The 16,887-nt window shown below is 33.2% G+C and overlaps 2 protein-coding genes across 6 annotated transcripts; one reads left to right on the top strand and one right to left on the bottom strand.

Annotated features, from left to right (window-relative positions):
• Window positions 1–1,070: 1,070 nt before the first annotated feature.
• Window positions 1,071–7,665, bottom strand: LOC142524410 (uncharacterized). 5 transcript variants are annotated; one of them, XM_075628386.1, is made up of 14 exons: window positions 7,522–7,665; window positions 7,287–7,434; window positions 6,753–6,871; window positions 6,560–6,611; window positions 5,368–5,513; window positions 4,698–4,838; window positions 4,510–4,620; window positions 4,227–4,338; window positions 3,155–3,295; window positions 3,001–3,038; window positions 2,833–2,925; window positions 2,119–2,202; window positions 1,542–1,691; window positions 1,071–1,338 (listed from the first exon to the last, which is right to left on the bottom strand). In XM_075628386.1, the coding sequence occupies exons 1-14, from the start codon at window positions 7,588–7,590 to the stop codon at window positions 1,201–1,203; spliced, it is 1,542 nt and encodes a 513-aa protein (XP_075484501.1). In that variant the 5' UTR covers window positions 7,591–7,665; the 3' UTR covers window positions 1,071–1,200. The 5 variants fall into 5 exon arrangements, with proteins under 5 accessions (XP_075484501.1, XP_075484500.1, XP_075484499.1 ...); XM_075628385.1 differs by having other exon boundaries at window positions 5,368–5,516; XM_075628384.1 differs by having other exon boundaries at window positions 6,560–6,641.
• Window positions 7,666–9,186: 1,521 nt separating this feature from the next.
• Window positions 9,187–14,537, top strand: LOC142525274 (uncharacterized). Its single transcript, XM_075629508.1, has 6 exons — window positions 9,187–9,440; window positions 11,320–11,906; window positions 12,009–12,201; window positions 13,327–13,391; window positions 13,537–13,747; window positions 13,927–14,537. Exons 1-6 carry the CDS (start codon window positions 9,318–9,320, stop codon window positions 14,287–14,289), a joined length of 1,542 nt encoding a protein of 513 aa, XP_075485623.1. The 5' UTR covers window positions 9,187–9,317; the 3' UTR covers window positions 14,290–14,537.
• Window positions 14,538–16,887: the final 2,350 nt, after the last annotated feature.

Consider the following 16,887-nt stretch of genomic DNA (forward strand, 5'->3'; position numbering starts at 1 on the left):
CCAATGGAATCACCTTTATGACTTGTAACTAGACAAAAATTGATAATCTTTTTTCGTAAAATCCAATTTTTATCAATAAATTGACTTGTCAGACACATATAATTGATCTTTTGAATCGATGTCCATGTATCTGTGGACAAACAAACTCTTTGTGATGAATTTTTCAAGAAAATTTTTAACCTCTCTCTCAACTTCATATAAATTAACAATATCACGTGCAACTGTCCATCTCTCAGCACTTGCCTCCCGCACTCATCTGTCATCTTCGAAATACATCCTCGTGACAAGTCATAGAATACAGAGTATTGTTCTTCGTGAAATGTCCTTCACTTAAGATGCCTTCCAAAATGAAAAGTTGAAGGTTATCTCAATTCTCACGCAAATGGCAAAATGACAAGATGTTCGATATTATGTCAAATGAAAATTATAATGGGTTGACAAGTTTGGCCCATAGATGAACATTTGTGCTTCTTTACAACGAATTTCTAATGACCCATATACAATTTAAATTAATATAAATGTTTAATCGGTTCTTTTGGTTAATCGAATTTTTCAAATTAAAATAAAACGGAACCGAATTAACCGATTTTTTAAAATTTCAAAATCGAACTTCCGAATTAACCGAACCGAATTTTCGAATTAATTCGATTCGACCGGTTAATTTGGTTTAACCGAAATTTTGCGCACCCGTAATTATTGCTACTAGGATATGGAGATTAGTTGGCGATGGGTTGTACTAGAAATTATATTTATTATAATATAAAAAATGTATCATTAACATTTTGGTTGCTCTCAATTTATTGCGATGTACATCCATTTTCATTTTGCGGAACAATATAAATTACACGCGCAAGGATTATTTATCAACGTTCGAACATTCAACTCTTTATACAATAAAATCCCCTCAAACTTCACATCTTCATTGCTGACTCGAGATCTATTTATTTTTGGGAAAAAAAACTAAATTTATTTTATAAAAAAAATTAAACTTTTTAATTTTTCCAAATTTTATTTTTAACTTTTTCGATGATAGTACTTGAAGAAAAAAAATATTGTACAAACACACACGATAGGAAACAAAATTATGTATTAAATTTAAATCTATGTATATACATACCACCCAATATCTGAAATTTTAGAGCAAAAACAATATAAAGATTTATTTAATTGTCAGAGATGCAAAATGATGGATAAATAGCGTTATTCAAAACTATGAAAAAGTATGATAACATCATCAAGATTTATAATCGATGATTCCAAAATAACCACAACTCTAAAGAATCGTTTATATTTCTTTTCCATCTCTCCAACCAGCTTTTCTCTTGGTAATTGAAGAACCTGCCATAGGTATAATGCAAACTCAAATCACTGACAATGTATATACTTTCAATATACTATTTTTTTCAATCATCGTTTCCAGTAATTGACTCAGAAAATGTACTCATGGTGGCAGGAATATAAAAGCCCGAGAGGTAGTGGGAGGCTTAAAATTTTCATACAACACGTAATCACTACTACAGAATGAGCTCTTGTAAACGTACCTCCTTTGCCTGCTCTTGTTCATGTGTGATTCTTAGCCGCAAATTTAAAGCGGCATGGTACATTTCATCACGAAATTTTTCAAATAAAGGTTGCTTATTTACTCTCCACAGCAGGAATACAGATTGTTTATTTCCATTTACCGTAATTTTCTGCAAAATAATAAAAATTATATCGAAGCGCTTCCATTTACAACATAAACATTATATTATCCAAAGCATCTCAACACTAAAATGCCACCAATAAAAACTAATCCAGTGCATCTAGTCCCTTTTATGTCTTTGTTTTTCTGCAATTTCACCAGTCAACATTATCGTATGTAGCTGCATTCTCGAAGCACATTTAATAGAGACTGGTGTATTATGCATAGTTCACCTCACTGATTCACCAGCAGCCAAGAGCAATTACCAAATAATGTTTCATTATATACGCATTCATTTTGGTCTAATATCTTTGAATATTATCTGTGAAACTTCACAGAATAATAATGCAAGACTTGATTCATGGGATCAAATTACATTAGTGTCTAGCTTAAACATGAGGTATACTCAGGAACAATGATAAAGCAATTAAAGTTACCTCCATGTGCAAGACATCATCCTTCCAAAGCTTGTATAAAATCTTGAGTGTATCTTTCTTTTCAACAAATGTGTCATCTGAAATCTACAGGCGTTAATATATCAGATGCTCCACAAGAAATTCCTATAAATCAGCTTAAATCTAATCATATTTAGTTTTCACAGGAATAGTTAAACATCTCAAATATACCGTCAAAACAGGACCATAAAAACATTATTCTACCCTATCTCACAATTTATAACACGGGATAAAGTTTACTACCCCGAGCAGAAAAGGGTATCAGAAACCATAATAACAAGTTATCATTTTCCAGCAAAGCACAAAAAAAAAAGAGAACATGAGGTTAATGCCGAATCAGTGAAGACTATTGAACAGCCTCGAATATATAATGACTAAATACATGAAATTGACACCAAATGTCATAATAATCCAATCTCTCAAAGCTAGTTAAATGCTATAACAACTCGATCCAAGAAAAAGTGTCTCAAGAACAGAATGTAGGAAACATTTGTTACAATATAAGAACAGCTTGTGGAAAATTAGATTAGATGCCAAAAAGGTTTTACAAGAGTAATCCATCTTGCAGGAAGAGTTAAATGTTCCAAGTGGATGAATCAGTATAATGGCAAATTAGTTCGACATCGAGTGACAGCTCCAGTGTCCAAATTAACATGCCAAATAAAAAGCGTCACAATAATAATCTATAAGAGTTACCTTATCAGTCTCAAGAAAACGACCAGCCTTGGACAATAATCTGAATATCCTGTAGGCCTCCCTCCCATATCTCTTCAATACCACCGACTCCACCTATGTAAATATTGCAATTAATATAAGAAGCCACATACATGAAAGAAGCCAAGAGTATGGAGGAAAACGACAGACCTCTTCATTTTGAGCCATTTCAGTGATGCCCTTCAAATCTGTTGAGAGAATAAAAGGGTGAAGCCAGTGCATTATAACATGAGGGGCAAACAACGGCTGATACGCAAACATTTGATCACTGCACCAGAAAGCAGCATAAAGAGTATGTCCATACCAATACTATAAGTTTCACCATCTGCTGATGAGCGTGTACAGCCAAGCTGGGCAAGTGAAGCTCTAATACGATCAAAATCCATACCAACACCACCATCCTTCTTAATCACCTCATCATATATAGCATTTATTGATAGATGAGCTGAAGGAGAAATTACGAAGTGCAACATCAAGTTCAACTACACAGTAGAACAGATCTTACAAAACTAAGCACCATGATGCGAAAAATCAATGAGCAGCATTTAACATGGACCCTCATAATTCACAGACCGCCTACAGAGTTCTAGATGCACCAGTTGGAAAAATTAAAGAAATCAAAGTTAATGGGGCACATGAGCCATGCAGAACAGGTTAACCCGGATACTTCATCCAAGTAACTCATGAGGAGTTGAGCAGTTGTCGTTGGGCTAGTTATGGGCTTAAACAAATTGAACCCAATTTTTAGGCATATCTACAGTGGAAAAATAAGAAAGCGTGTGTTAAGGGAGTGTGTTATTCAGTATATCATTTTACTAAGTGTTGTCTAGATTGAGTTAGAGGTAAGAGAAATCATTCTCTTGTTAACGGTTCTCCCCTGGGGCAGTAATCTTCGCTTTTGAAAATTTGGTTATAGTTTTGTATTCCTTTATATTTCAAGTCATAGAAAACTAGAAGGGGGTTTTCTTTCCTTTCTGTTCGAGTCGATTTATAGCAAAAAGTTCGTGATCATGATATCTTTGCAGATATTTTTTTATCAAACTAGATAAAGAGAATAGACGCATGTAACATACTAATATGAAATAAGGTCATGTGGTGCTTCATAATGATACGCTTCTGATGAATGACATATATCAAAGCAAATTATAAGATCAAATGAGATTTAATGTTGCAAAAACTAAAAGAGTAAATAGAGATAAAAAAAACTTTACTGATGGATCTCTAAATGTACACTAGAAGCGAAATGAAAGAGACTCAACAGTCGAAAATGGTCCCACGGTGGATATAATTCCTCAGAGTAACTACCAAGCAACGTAAAGGATGTGCAACATCGTTATATAAAGTAGATTTGAGAATGAAAACTAGGGATTAATTACCCGATTCTTCAGCTTTCTGCCTGACAGTAGAGTTTTTACTTAGCTCCAAAATTGCACTCAGCACAATCGAAGCCTCGTCATTAAGTCTTGTTTTTACATATGAAATGCGAGTCTAAACCACATATGCAAAGAATCAAATGCTTGAGAGAATATGCATCACAATGGACACTCATTAGAGAAATACAATCCATAAAGTTTAGCAACTTTTTATCAAGTGTTGCTCCCCTGGTCAAATGAGACTAAACCATAGGCACTAATCCAAGAAGTAACCATTACGACAAACCTTGTCCCTCAAACGTCGTACAAATTCTTCATAGTTTACACGCCACATAACATCTTTCTTTTCACCAGCTCCCAACAAATCTTCATCTGGAATCATAGCCTCTTTTTTACGCTACTTAATAAAAAAAATCATATATCAAAACTCAATCAAAAATTTGAAGAAATTTTACAACAGGGTAGCACGCTAACCTTCTTTCCAAGTGTCACTGTTGCATTCCTTTCTTCGATGTTTTCTTCAGAAGGAGAGTGTATTTCCACTAAGAATCTTAGTGATTCCATTGGAGCAGCTGCTTCTAAAACACGCTGCTCTACTGTCTGCACTTGTTCAGTCTGTTTTTACACAAGGAGCACTAACACGTCAGGAAAAGCTACCAAATGGGTCGGAGAAATGTACAAACTAATTCAGAATTAACCACCACAATATTAAGAGTTGCCAAGGAGACATTATGCAGGAACAACAAAGTGAGCATATTAGCATTCTGAAATAAATAAAACCACAACTGAAACAGTGCCTCATCATCTTAACTATTACTCAAATATACTCTAAAACCTACACAACACCACTCAGAATTTCTATAAATTCTATGTATGATTTATCAACTAAGCTTTTCAGTTCGAGACGTGAAATTTTTTATGAGAAACAAATTTCATTAATAATATGTAGAAATTAAGGGTAAAACATACTTCTAACAAATCGCACTAACAAAATAAAATAATAAGAAGTTTATGACATGAATTAAAATTCATATACATTAGATCGGGCAACTACAGCTTAAAGCTCTATTTTATTGCATGAGGAAGAATTGCTGGGGATAACCAATTTTGGGGGGAACATAAAACAGAATCAGCAAACGATTACCTTGCCTTTCTTAGCACCACGTCTCCTCGCAGAAGGCTCTTCGTCAACAGGCGCAAGAAATGGCTCAGGGCTAGGACATCGTTCAATAAATCTGAAATTAAGAAGCCTGTTGAAGCTTTCTTTTACAGCTATAGCATCAGACTTTCCTGCTTCAATAGTTTAGAGAAAAAATGTAAATATTATTAAGTGCTCAACAATATGTTTCCTGACAAGTGAATGAACCATGGATTATTCAAAAAAGTTTTAAAATCGAGGGTTCCCCCAAAAAAAAAACATTTCTATTATATCAGATTGAGATACGACGTTTGCTTACAAACTTTGTCAGGAAGTGCATATGTCTAAAGATACTCGATTGAGGTTGGATACTGCATATCACCCATGTCAATGTTTCTTTTTAACTAGCTCAACAATGCACAACAACAAAGTATCGACATTTATTAAGACTTGTAGGCATGAATTTGGCGTCAAGGCATCAGAATCATGACAATGATTTTATTTCATACAAACACGTAGAGTGGATGTGTGGCAAAACACGCAAGGATATAATTAGGAATGAAAAGATTATGAGCTATTAACATGTAGCCCTCATAGATGATAAGATTAGGGAGGACGTATAACATGGTTTGGTTATGTCAAGAGGAGACTAAACACAGCCTCAATCCGACATATCTTATATTGACAGGGTAATGGAAGAATTTGAATGAGGGGTAGGCCATTGAAAACTTGGATAAAGGAGAATATTTTAGATCTTGATTTAAGAGAAGATATGTGGGAAAATCACTTAGTTGGAGAAATAATATCTTGTAGCCGATCCCGCAACTAGCGGTAACGTGCTATCATGATAATGATGAAAGACATAGAGTGGATGTTGTGTGACATATATCTGTGTGGAAAAAGGCGGACCCAAACTAAATACCTGAACCAGTCTAGCTAGGATCAGTGATCAAACTATCAAAGGGATTGGGATATCAAATTGGAAAGCAACGCCCAAATCCCTCCCCATCTCTCTTACAAACCTTGTCACCAACAACTCTAAAAACAAACGCAGATGGTAATGGTAGGTGGTCAACAATTTCAGAAATTGTTACAAATCATTTCCAGATTGCACGATCCGAAGTGACCACCCATTAAAGTGTTAACAATAAATCAGTCATAAAAATAAACATAAAAATATTAATAATACATGAATTACCCGTGGTCTGCTCATTCCTCTCAATTATTCGATTAAGAGACAGCCTTCCATGCTGAATCAGCCCATGAAAAATATTTAGGCACTGTATCGAAAAGAATTAATAAATAGCTCCAGAAACCAACTTCAGCACAAGAAGGAACAAGTGCAACAACAAATTAACCAGCAAAAAAATTTATCTATAAACAATCCTCACATCACTTCCAAGCTCCTCCGAAACGATTTTCATAAATTTCCGAGCCCTCGACTTGTGAATAATGTTGTCAAATAAGGCAATATACTCGGTCAAAATCTTCGGGGCCTCATCATAAGCACCTAAATTTAAATGAATTAAAACATTACTTGACCCGAAATAAGTTTTTAACAATCTATCATGAATAACAAGCATGAAAAAATTAGGCTCTGCTAGTTGAAAGATTATAATCATGAGTCCAGCAACTCAAATCATCCAACTTTTAGTCTTCTCTTGCATACCCATGTCATAACTACTTGATCCCCAACATAGCACAGTTTTCATACTCAAAATTCCAGAGAAAGGACCAATAATCTCCCTCACGAGAAAAACTTGAAATTTAATCCTTAAAAAAAAAAAAAAACAAGCTCACCCCTACGTTCCCCACATCCACGTCGCCCCAAACATTTAGTCTTCAGCTTTCAAACAAGTATTTACCAAAACTTTTAAAAAAATACTTCTAAAAGAATTTAATTTGAAAACAATTGCCACTTCTACCTTCCCGCTGGGATGTAAAGGGTTGGACACAATTTTGGTTGACTAAAACGCGCAAGCAGTTAATGACACTCTCCTTTCTGAGCTCCGTGAATCGGATTATCTGACCTAGGGTTAGGGCTCCTCGGCGCAATAAACAGTCGCATACTTTCTGCAACGCCAAAAAATTACAGAAAACGTAAATTGAGAGAATAGGAAACGACCCGCGGAGAATGAAAAATCAGATAGGAATGGTCACCGAGCACTGTTCTCCGTAAGAAGAAGATATTATGTGAGCCGCTAGTAGAATTCCATGCGGCGACACCATTGCCGGCACGGATTGGAAGGACGTTGAATTTTTGTCTTAGACCCCATTTTGCAGGAGTTGCCTCTTATTTATACTAAAAATAATAATTTATAATATATTATCAAATGTGAAAAAATTTTAATTACAAAGGATATTAAAATATTTAATTTTATAATTATTTTTTTATTTTATAAAAATAATCTCAAATCACTCTAAATTTTACATATTAAAAAATCAAAATAAAATTTTCATTTTAAATCAAACAATTTTTCTAAATTGAAATAATTTCGTATTAATTTTTTAATATTATTTGATCAAATTAAAAATAATAATAACACATGCAACGTATGTACGTCTTTTACTATTAATAATAAATATTCACTCTTATTTTGTCTTAAACCCAATTTTCCATGATGCATATGTTCTAAGTTTTTATATATGAAATTTATTTTAATAGTGATTTTTATTATTTATTAAAGTTGAGTATGCTAGAGTAATTAAAAGATATCTTCGTCTGTTTTTAAACTATCTAAAATACCCTTTCACCCACTTCATTCACATTAGAGATCTAAACGAAATTTGCGTCGAGAATTGATCGCCGGAATTTCATAAATCCGACGAGACGGCGACCCGTGCCTTGTCAAAAGAGAAAGGGGGTGATCGAATTTTTTTTGTGCAGGTGAGAGAAAAAAATTTGGTGGACAAAAACTTGTAGGTAAAAATGTTGTATATAATTCAACCATTGATTATACATATATGAAAGTTTATTCATAATCTAATCGGAACTTTCCTTTATCAAAATATTGTTTTTCATTATTCAAAAACTCTTATGTAAGTATTTTTAACTCTTGAAAATATTATATATAATTAAACTATTATCAATTTTTGATAATACAAGACATTCGTTTGTAGATATCAAATAACTTTCTGTTCTTTCATTACAAATCAACTGTTTTAACTCATTTTCTCTACCCTTTTCTTATATATCAAAGGTAGCTAAAACAAACTAATCCAAATGATTTATTGAAGAAAACATTGTTGTAAGAACTAAGGCACTCGTTTTTTAAGTTTTAAAGTATCGATTGATACCGATTAATGAATTTGAATTACATTCGAAAAAGAAAAGGTCAGCCATTTTTCAATAGGCTTGTGATGTTTAACTTTTAAATATAAGTCAAAACTAAATAAATGTGTAACTTTACAAAGTAAAATTTTGTAATAAAAAAGTAATATAAAATAATTTGTTGGTTTATATGTACGATTACTAATTTTTTGAAAATAGTTAAATTATCGTACTGAATATTTAAACAATTCTATTTATTCGATATTTTCTTGTAAAACATGCACGTAAGATTACTAATATAAACCGAAATTAAATATTTGTAACTTTATATATTTTTTAAAAAAACATTTTTATTGTGAGATGGTCTCATTCATGAATCTTTACTGATATTCACAATAAAAAATAATATTCTTAACATAAAAAGTAATACTTTTTCATAAATGGCCCAAATAAAATATCCGTCTCACAAAATAGGAGCAATAAAACCGTCTCAAATAAGTTTTTGTATTTTAAAAATATATATAACTAGTGTTCGTGTGTGCATATAAAGTCAAAAGTTGCGACCCTTTTGCTTCGATTGTTGCCAAAAATAAATAATAAAAAAACTTCAAACCACTGATTTCAAGAAAATGAATCTGTGGAGCTAAGTGGCATTCAAGCGGGATTTCGACATTTGAGTTGACCCATGGAGGCAATGATCCGCCGGCTACTTGGAAGATCTTCGTTGATAGCCCTCCTCCTCCCTTTTGTCGGCCTCGTGTCTTTCGGCGCGTTCATTTGGACGCGCCGCCTGGAATCTGCAGTTTCTGTGAGTTTCTGATTTCCTCCGATGGTTCGGTTGACCCTTTTTCATCGGTTTGTTTGCTAACATTAATTAGCGGAGGCTATTCTGTTATGCGTTCTTGTTTAGGTGATGTTTTTAGTTTAAGCGGCGACGTTTGGTTTGTTCGGTTGGTAATTCTGGTACTTTCCTCGATTAATGGTAAAGAAATAAATGATAGTGATTAATTAAATGATAGCTGAAATTGGTTTGGTTTACTGTTACCATTACCGACTCTGAAAAATTATTATTTTTTATATCTAAACTAGTATTTTTAAGTCTATTTATGGATCGGGCTCACTTTTCTCACGTATTCTTTAATTTTATTGGTTTTATCTTTACCAATTTTGGGCTTAAAATATATCTTGATTAGTATAATGGTATAGACCGAATTAGTAATGAGGCCATTTTGGATGCAAAATTGGCGGGAGCAATGGAGTTTATGTTTCTTGTTTCGGTTTGTTCTAAAAATGTTTATTTTTCTAAGGGGAAATTGCAATTTTAGTACGTTTGATGTGCAATGGTGGTCTTTTATATTGGTAGTCTTTTATATTGGTAGTCTTTTATATTGGAAATGTAATTTTAGTCTTAGCTGCCATCTTTTGGCTTCTTTTTTTTTTTTTTTTGCAATTTTGTTATTTTTTCGGATGTGGCATTGATGTGGCGCTAATATGGTGTGAGTACGAGATTGATGTGTGCAATACCACATCAGCACTCCTGCCAATGAGAAACAACTGAAAATTGCCAAAAATTGAAAGATATAAGACTGAAAACATAACGTGACAACATAGATTATACATATTGCGAAAAAACGAACATAATAAATTAAAATTATTTTTAAAAAAATGTAGACGATTGAACAGGCTTTAAAATGGGAGTTGAAAATTTTATCGTTGACGATATTTGTTAGAAGAGTAGGTCTCTCTGTGAGACGGTGTCACGAATCTTTATCTGTGAGACGGGTCAACTCTACCGATATTCACAATAAAAAGTAATACTCTTAGCATAAAAATTAATATTTTTTCATGAATGACCCAAATAAGAGATCCGTCTCACGAAATACGACCCGTGAGACCGTCTCACACAAGTTTTTGTCTTGTTCGAATTGTTGGAGCTTCAAGTTCCCTTAGACAAGGTCTCAGTTTCAAGTCTTGTGAATGGAGGAAACAGATGTTGATAAAGCTTTCACGTAATGGGTTATGGGTGTGACCCGACGACTTCAGATGAGTCTAGTATCAATATGTCCCTTATACTTTTTCAGACCTGCTGCGGATAGTAAGTAGCAATGAAAAATTTTGTATTCATTATAATATATTAATTTTATTACCTCTAAAAATATTGATTTTACTTGTTTGTGAATAATATATAATAAAATAATGTTTTTCTCAAATATTTGATTTTATCCTATTTATAGGAATTTGGTCCATTCCATCTTGATTGTTAAAATCATTTGGAAGTGGCGATCATTTTTTCTTTCAATCTTGTGGGATTTTTTATTCTTTGAACATATATATACCAGCAAAAAATCAATTTTTGTAGTATATTAAAAATTTTAAATAGAGGTAAAAATATCAAAACATAGCGATTGTTAGAAACCAATGTCGTTTTGCCGATGACGGATAGTTCATCTTACATCAAGGTCTCAAATTTTGGACTAAATCTTGGTTCCAAACCCCTCCTAAGCTAAAAAAAAGGGAAGAAGAGACCATTGCCATTTGTAGAGAATGCAAAAGAAATAGTTGTCTAAACTTGAACATGATTTCATCATATGCTTGTGGATTCCTTTGGGTGTGTATTCCTTCACAAATCTGCCATTCAAACGAAGGCTAAATCATTTTCATATTTTGTTTAATATCTCCTCTTGCAGGTCATGCCTGGAAACCCTCAGAAACCAGTATTAACCACGAAAACAATGTACCATCGTGCTCCCGAAACACTTCAAATCCATCCCAAGATCATAGAAATACCTCTGAATTGTTCACCTGGTACCTTGCCTCGAATCTGCCCTGCCAATTATTACCCTTCCAAAGTTCCGTCAGAAAACGACGACCTTAACTTAAGCCCACCGCCTGCATGTCCTGATTACTTCCGTTGGATTCACGATGATTTGTGGCCATGGAGGGAGACAGGAATCATTAAAGAAGCGGTGATGAGTGCCAGTCGAACAGCAAATTTCCGATTGGTGATATTAAACGGGAAAGCATACGTGGAAACATATACAAAGTCGTTTCAAAGTAGAGATACATTTACTCTTTGGGGGATCTTGCAATTGTTAAGGAAGTTCCCTGGAAAAGTCCCGGATTTGGAGTTGATGTTTGATTGTGTAGACTGGCCGGTCATCAGGAAAGAAACTTTCCACGAGCCCAAGTATAAATCTCCACCACCATTGTTCAGATACTGTGGCGACGATGCCACATATGATATCGTGTTTCCAGATTGGTCGTTCTGGGGATGGTAAGTTTGTATTTCGTTGGAGTACTTATAATAATCTTGACTATAGAGTATATAGTGTGACTAAAGTACGGGTGGAGTTATAGACTAGATTTGATTGTTTAGGCCGGAGATAAATATAAAACCGTGGGACAATTTGTCCAAAGATATCAAAGAAGGAAACATGCGGACTAGATGGAAGGACAGGGAACCACATGCTTACTGGAAGGGAAATCCAGCCGTTGCTGCCACCAGGATGGATTTGCTCAATTGTAATGTTTCAGATAAACAAGATTGGAATGCTCGTGTATATGCGCAGGTGAAGTTTAATTTTCACTTGGACTTTTACTTCAAGAATGGATCAAATTATATTTGTTTTGAATCATTAGAAGCTCCGTTTTGAGCTGTGAAGGTGAATTGAGCGTTAGGATAGGAAACAATTATATGAAGTGATAAGATTAAAAATCTCTCAAGGCTATGTTTGGTGTGTAAGATAAGATAACTAATTCGATTGATGATAAAACTTAAGGTAAGGATATATAATGTGTAGTGATGAAGAATATTTTGTTTGATAAGATTTTAATGAGTATGATAAATTTTACATTTTTTGTTGTTGAGATAAAAATACCCTAAACTAACATTGATGACAATTTGGTATATAAAATGATATTTGTAGTAATGTTTTCAAAATCATGTGTTCAGCTATTAATAAATAAATATTTTATAAAATTTTAAATTATAGATTATGTATTTATCTGATAATTTATTTTTTAATAAAAATTAATATGATTTTGCATTTTATCTCATTTTTTTTTCTATTTTTTTAAGCGCAGAGGATGATACGTAGATTTCTAATTATTTTTTTCTCTATTTTTAAATTTTATTTAGTTTCATCATGAAATTATTTATGTGATGTGTGTGCAAATAAAAAAAATATAAACCATCAGTTGTGGGTAAAATGGTAATTTACTTTATATTTTAGGAATTGGATTATCAATCCTCCCAAAACAATGAGATGTCTTTTCACCCAATAGGTTTTTTTATCAGGACCTTCTTGATTAATTGGACCAATAAAAAATGAGACAAACATGGTTTAACAATCTATCCTTTGCTTATCACCCATACCAAACATACCCTAACGGTGTGGCTTTCCTGAGCGGAATCAAGAACAAGAATTTTGACAAGAGATCTGCCCAAAAACTTTGAAAAAAGCCTCGACTTGGTGTACGTAATTTGAAGTGCAGAACATACATTTTTTTAATTGTTCACGAAATTGTTGGATTTTTAAATTTGAAGGGTGGCTGTACTGCACGGTAATTGCTGCGTCCACTCCGCCACTGACGTTAAGGTTTTTAAGGGCATGTTCCTTCTTCATTCACAGCCATTGATATTTGACAGGGAAAATGTTAGAACACTGAAGCAATTACTCTAGATAAATTTGCAGGATTGGAAACAAGAACAAGAGCACGGTTACAAGCAATCAGATTTGGCAAACCAATGCATTCACAGGTGAGACGGATGAACTCTTTATTTATGGTTCGTTTTTCCCCAGTAGCAAAACTGCAGCTTATTTTCACATGGGAATGTGATTTTATTACGGACCTTTTTCCTATAAACTTCTTCATTTGTTTTCTTCATCATGCGATATATACAGATACAAAATTTACATTGAAGGGTCAGCATGGTCCGTGAGCGAGAAATACATTCTAGCTTGCAATTCTGTGACGTTACTCGTAAAGCCTCATTACTACGATTTTTTCACTAGAAACTTGATGCCATTGCAACATTACTGGCCGATTAAGGAGGACGATAAGTGTAGATCGATTAAATATGCAGTTGACCGTGGAAATAGCCATAAACAAGAGGTATACCCGTTCCCACTCCTACGTTTCAAATTTTCAATTTCCCCTGCTGGGATGAAATGTAGAGTTTGAGCTGCTTTACGAGCAAAAAGATTTGAGTTCTTGCATTGTCCTTGGTTTTATCAACTCCTCTTGATCGGAATTCAAACCCATCTTTGAATCTTTCATAATCTGGAAAACAGGCTCAAGCCATTGGCAAGACTGCAAGCAAATTCATTCTAGAGGAACTAAAGATGGATTATGTCTACGATTACATGTTTCATCTCTTGAACGAGTATGCTAAGCTTTTGACCTACAAGCCTACGGTCCCCGAGAAAGCGGTCGAACTCTGTTCAGAATCAATGGCTTGCCATGCACAAGGACTGGAGAAGAAATTCATGACCGATTCTCTGGTTAAAGACCATAGCTATTCGAATCCATGCGCCATGCCTCCACCGTACGATCCTGCGACCCTTCGTTCAGTTCTTGAGCAAAAACAGAAGAATATACAACAAGTAGAAGCGTGGGAGCAACAATTTTGGAGGACTCAGGATAAACAGATGTAGGAATATCGATCATCACTAAAAAACTTTGCCTTCTTTTTTTCAACTTTTGGCTGTTTTTCATTGTATAAGTCGATATACGATTATACGTACCATAGTTGCTGTTTAGGAAAAAAAAGAAAGAAAGAAAGAAAGAAAGAAAGGATACGAGTTGCAATTGGAGGATAGATTTTGCAAATTTTATATTCTTATCTAAAATGTCTTCTTTTTTTGTTGAGATTTGTTTTCTTGTTATGGTTTTGTAGACAAATTTATCTTGGTTAACAAATTATTTTATTGCGTATTATTTATTTAATTCATTGTGTATAAGCTAAAATTGGTTTTCTATTTGCATGAGATAGATAGAAGAAGGATAAGAAGTATTTAATCTATTTTTCAAATAAAAATAGAAGTAAAAGAACTAAAATCTTTAATTTATATCTTCAAAAAAAAAATTATAACTTCTTAAGCCCCTGAATAAGTTAGTTCAAACATGATTATATTACGTGAAACCATTTTCTTTTAAATGTCACTACAAGAAATATGACCTATCGCGACGCATCGCACGTTGAACGTCGTCTTACGGCACCATTTGGCGACGCATAATCTGCTCAGCGTCGCTCAAATAGCGAATCATGTGCCTTCATTTTCCCACCTTTATTTTGGGTTATTTGGCGACGAGACAAAGCTAACGCGTCACGAAATGTAAGCATTTGACGAGCACACTCAACGTCGCTGATACATAGCGGGAAATTTTCCCACCAACATCCTGGGTCCATTGGCAACATGACTCAACTAAAGTGTCGCAGAAAGATAATCTTAGAGCGTCGCAAAAGTGGTAAATCTTTTCACGACGCGTAGCAAGCGTTGCCGAATTTTTTTGATGGAAAAGTTATTTCATTGTTACATTTCACGGCGCCTCGTATACTCAACGTCGCTAAAGCGTGGAGTGTCCTTTCACAACGCGACTCATTGGCCTTTGTGTGTCGCCGAATAGCTTTTATTTTTCAACCAATATCAAGGAATGTTTTGCTTACGAGCTGAGCATATTCACGAGTTTTTTTGGACCGACTCAGAAAATATTTAATTCGAATTCAACTTAACTCAAGCTCAAATTATTTTGGTCTATATAATATAGTTCGCGAGCCGATCGCGAGCTTTGATATGTTATTAATATAATATTAATATATATTAATAAATAAATTTCAACCATTTAATGATTCGAATAGCTCGTGAGCAAAACATTTTAAATTTTTTGAACTTTGAATCGAGTTTGAACACGATTATATGTATTTCAATCCGAATTCGAGCCATTAATTTTTCATTGTATTCAGATTGATTTAGTTCATTTACACATCTCATATTAACATCTAAACTTAATACATTTTTCTTTTTTCCATTAAGTTTTAAGTATGTCTTATGATAGGGGTGTTCAAACTTTTGTTAAAATCGAAAATTAGAAATTCAAATCGAAAAAATACGTAACCGAACTGAATCGAACCGACAACCGAGTTTTTTTATTTTGGATACAAATGCTAAAAATGAAATTTATATTATTACATTTCAGATTATGTTTCAAAACCGAAAGGACGGAAAATATCCAAAATTTAATTTAAGTTAATAATTTTTTTTATATAGATCATATATATTTTATAAAATAATTTTTAGTGAATTAAGTATAAGTTTGTTAATTTTTTTTATATAGATCATATCCAAAAGTTTATTTTATAAAATAATTTTTAGTTAATTAAATATAATTTTGTTAACATATCTCAGATCTTATATACGTGAAGTGGATCAACTATACTCATATCTACAATGAAAAATAATAAGTTTGACATAAAAAAAATATTTTTCATGTGTCGGATCGAAAAAGATAGTTATCTCACAAAATTGACTTGTTAGACAATATAATGGGAGTTTTTACATTAAGATTTTTGTGCCAATTATTTTTAAAAACTTAAACTTGTTAAATTTATAATGAAAAATTTTCCACGTATTATAAAAACTTTTATTTCATTATTATCTTGACTCATATTTAGTTTTTGTTTGGTAAAATTTATTATTTTATAAATTATTTTTTATGTGTATTATATATATATATATATATATATATATATTATATTTATATGCAAAATTATAATTTTTTATTATGTTTATATTATTTATTATAAGTATTTTCATTCTCCCCCAATTTTCCCCCGCCTTATAGAATCCCCAAATATCTCCCGCCTCATAGAATCCTCAATCATTGTGATCGTTCTTTTCTTCTATCGGGAAGTGGCTTCAAGTGAAAGATTTTTAGAGGACTTGTTGTTAATCAGAAGAGGCAGGGCCGGCTTTCATCGACGTCAAATCTTGTTGAGGTGAAGAAAGTTGCTTAATTTTAGTTACTCAATATTTGATTGTCAATTTTTAAATATTTCGACTGAGTATATAATTACGCACTTTCTATTTCAAATATCAAACCCTTTTACCGAAGATTATTGGGCCTTCAAATTTCCATTGTTTCTAATTGTTCATTGTGCAAGAATTTCAATTAACGGCATTTTGTTGCTTAATTTCTATGTGGTCTTTGTATTATTTGTTGAACTACAATATATGTCTCATGTGTTTTAAGAC

This window comes from Primulina tabacum, chromosome 14, assembly GCF_025594145.1.
Source record: "Primulina tabacum isolate GXHZ01 chromosome 14, ASM2559414v2, whole genome shotgun sequence".
Taxonomy (NCBI): domain Eukaryota; kingdom Viridiplantae; phylum Streptophyta; class Magnoliopsida; order Lamiales; family Gesneriaceae; genus Primulina; species Primulina tabacum.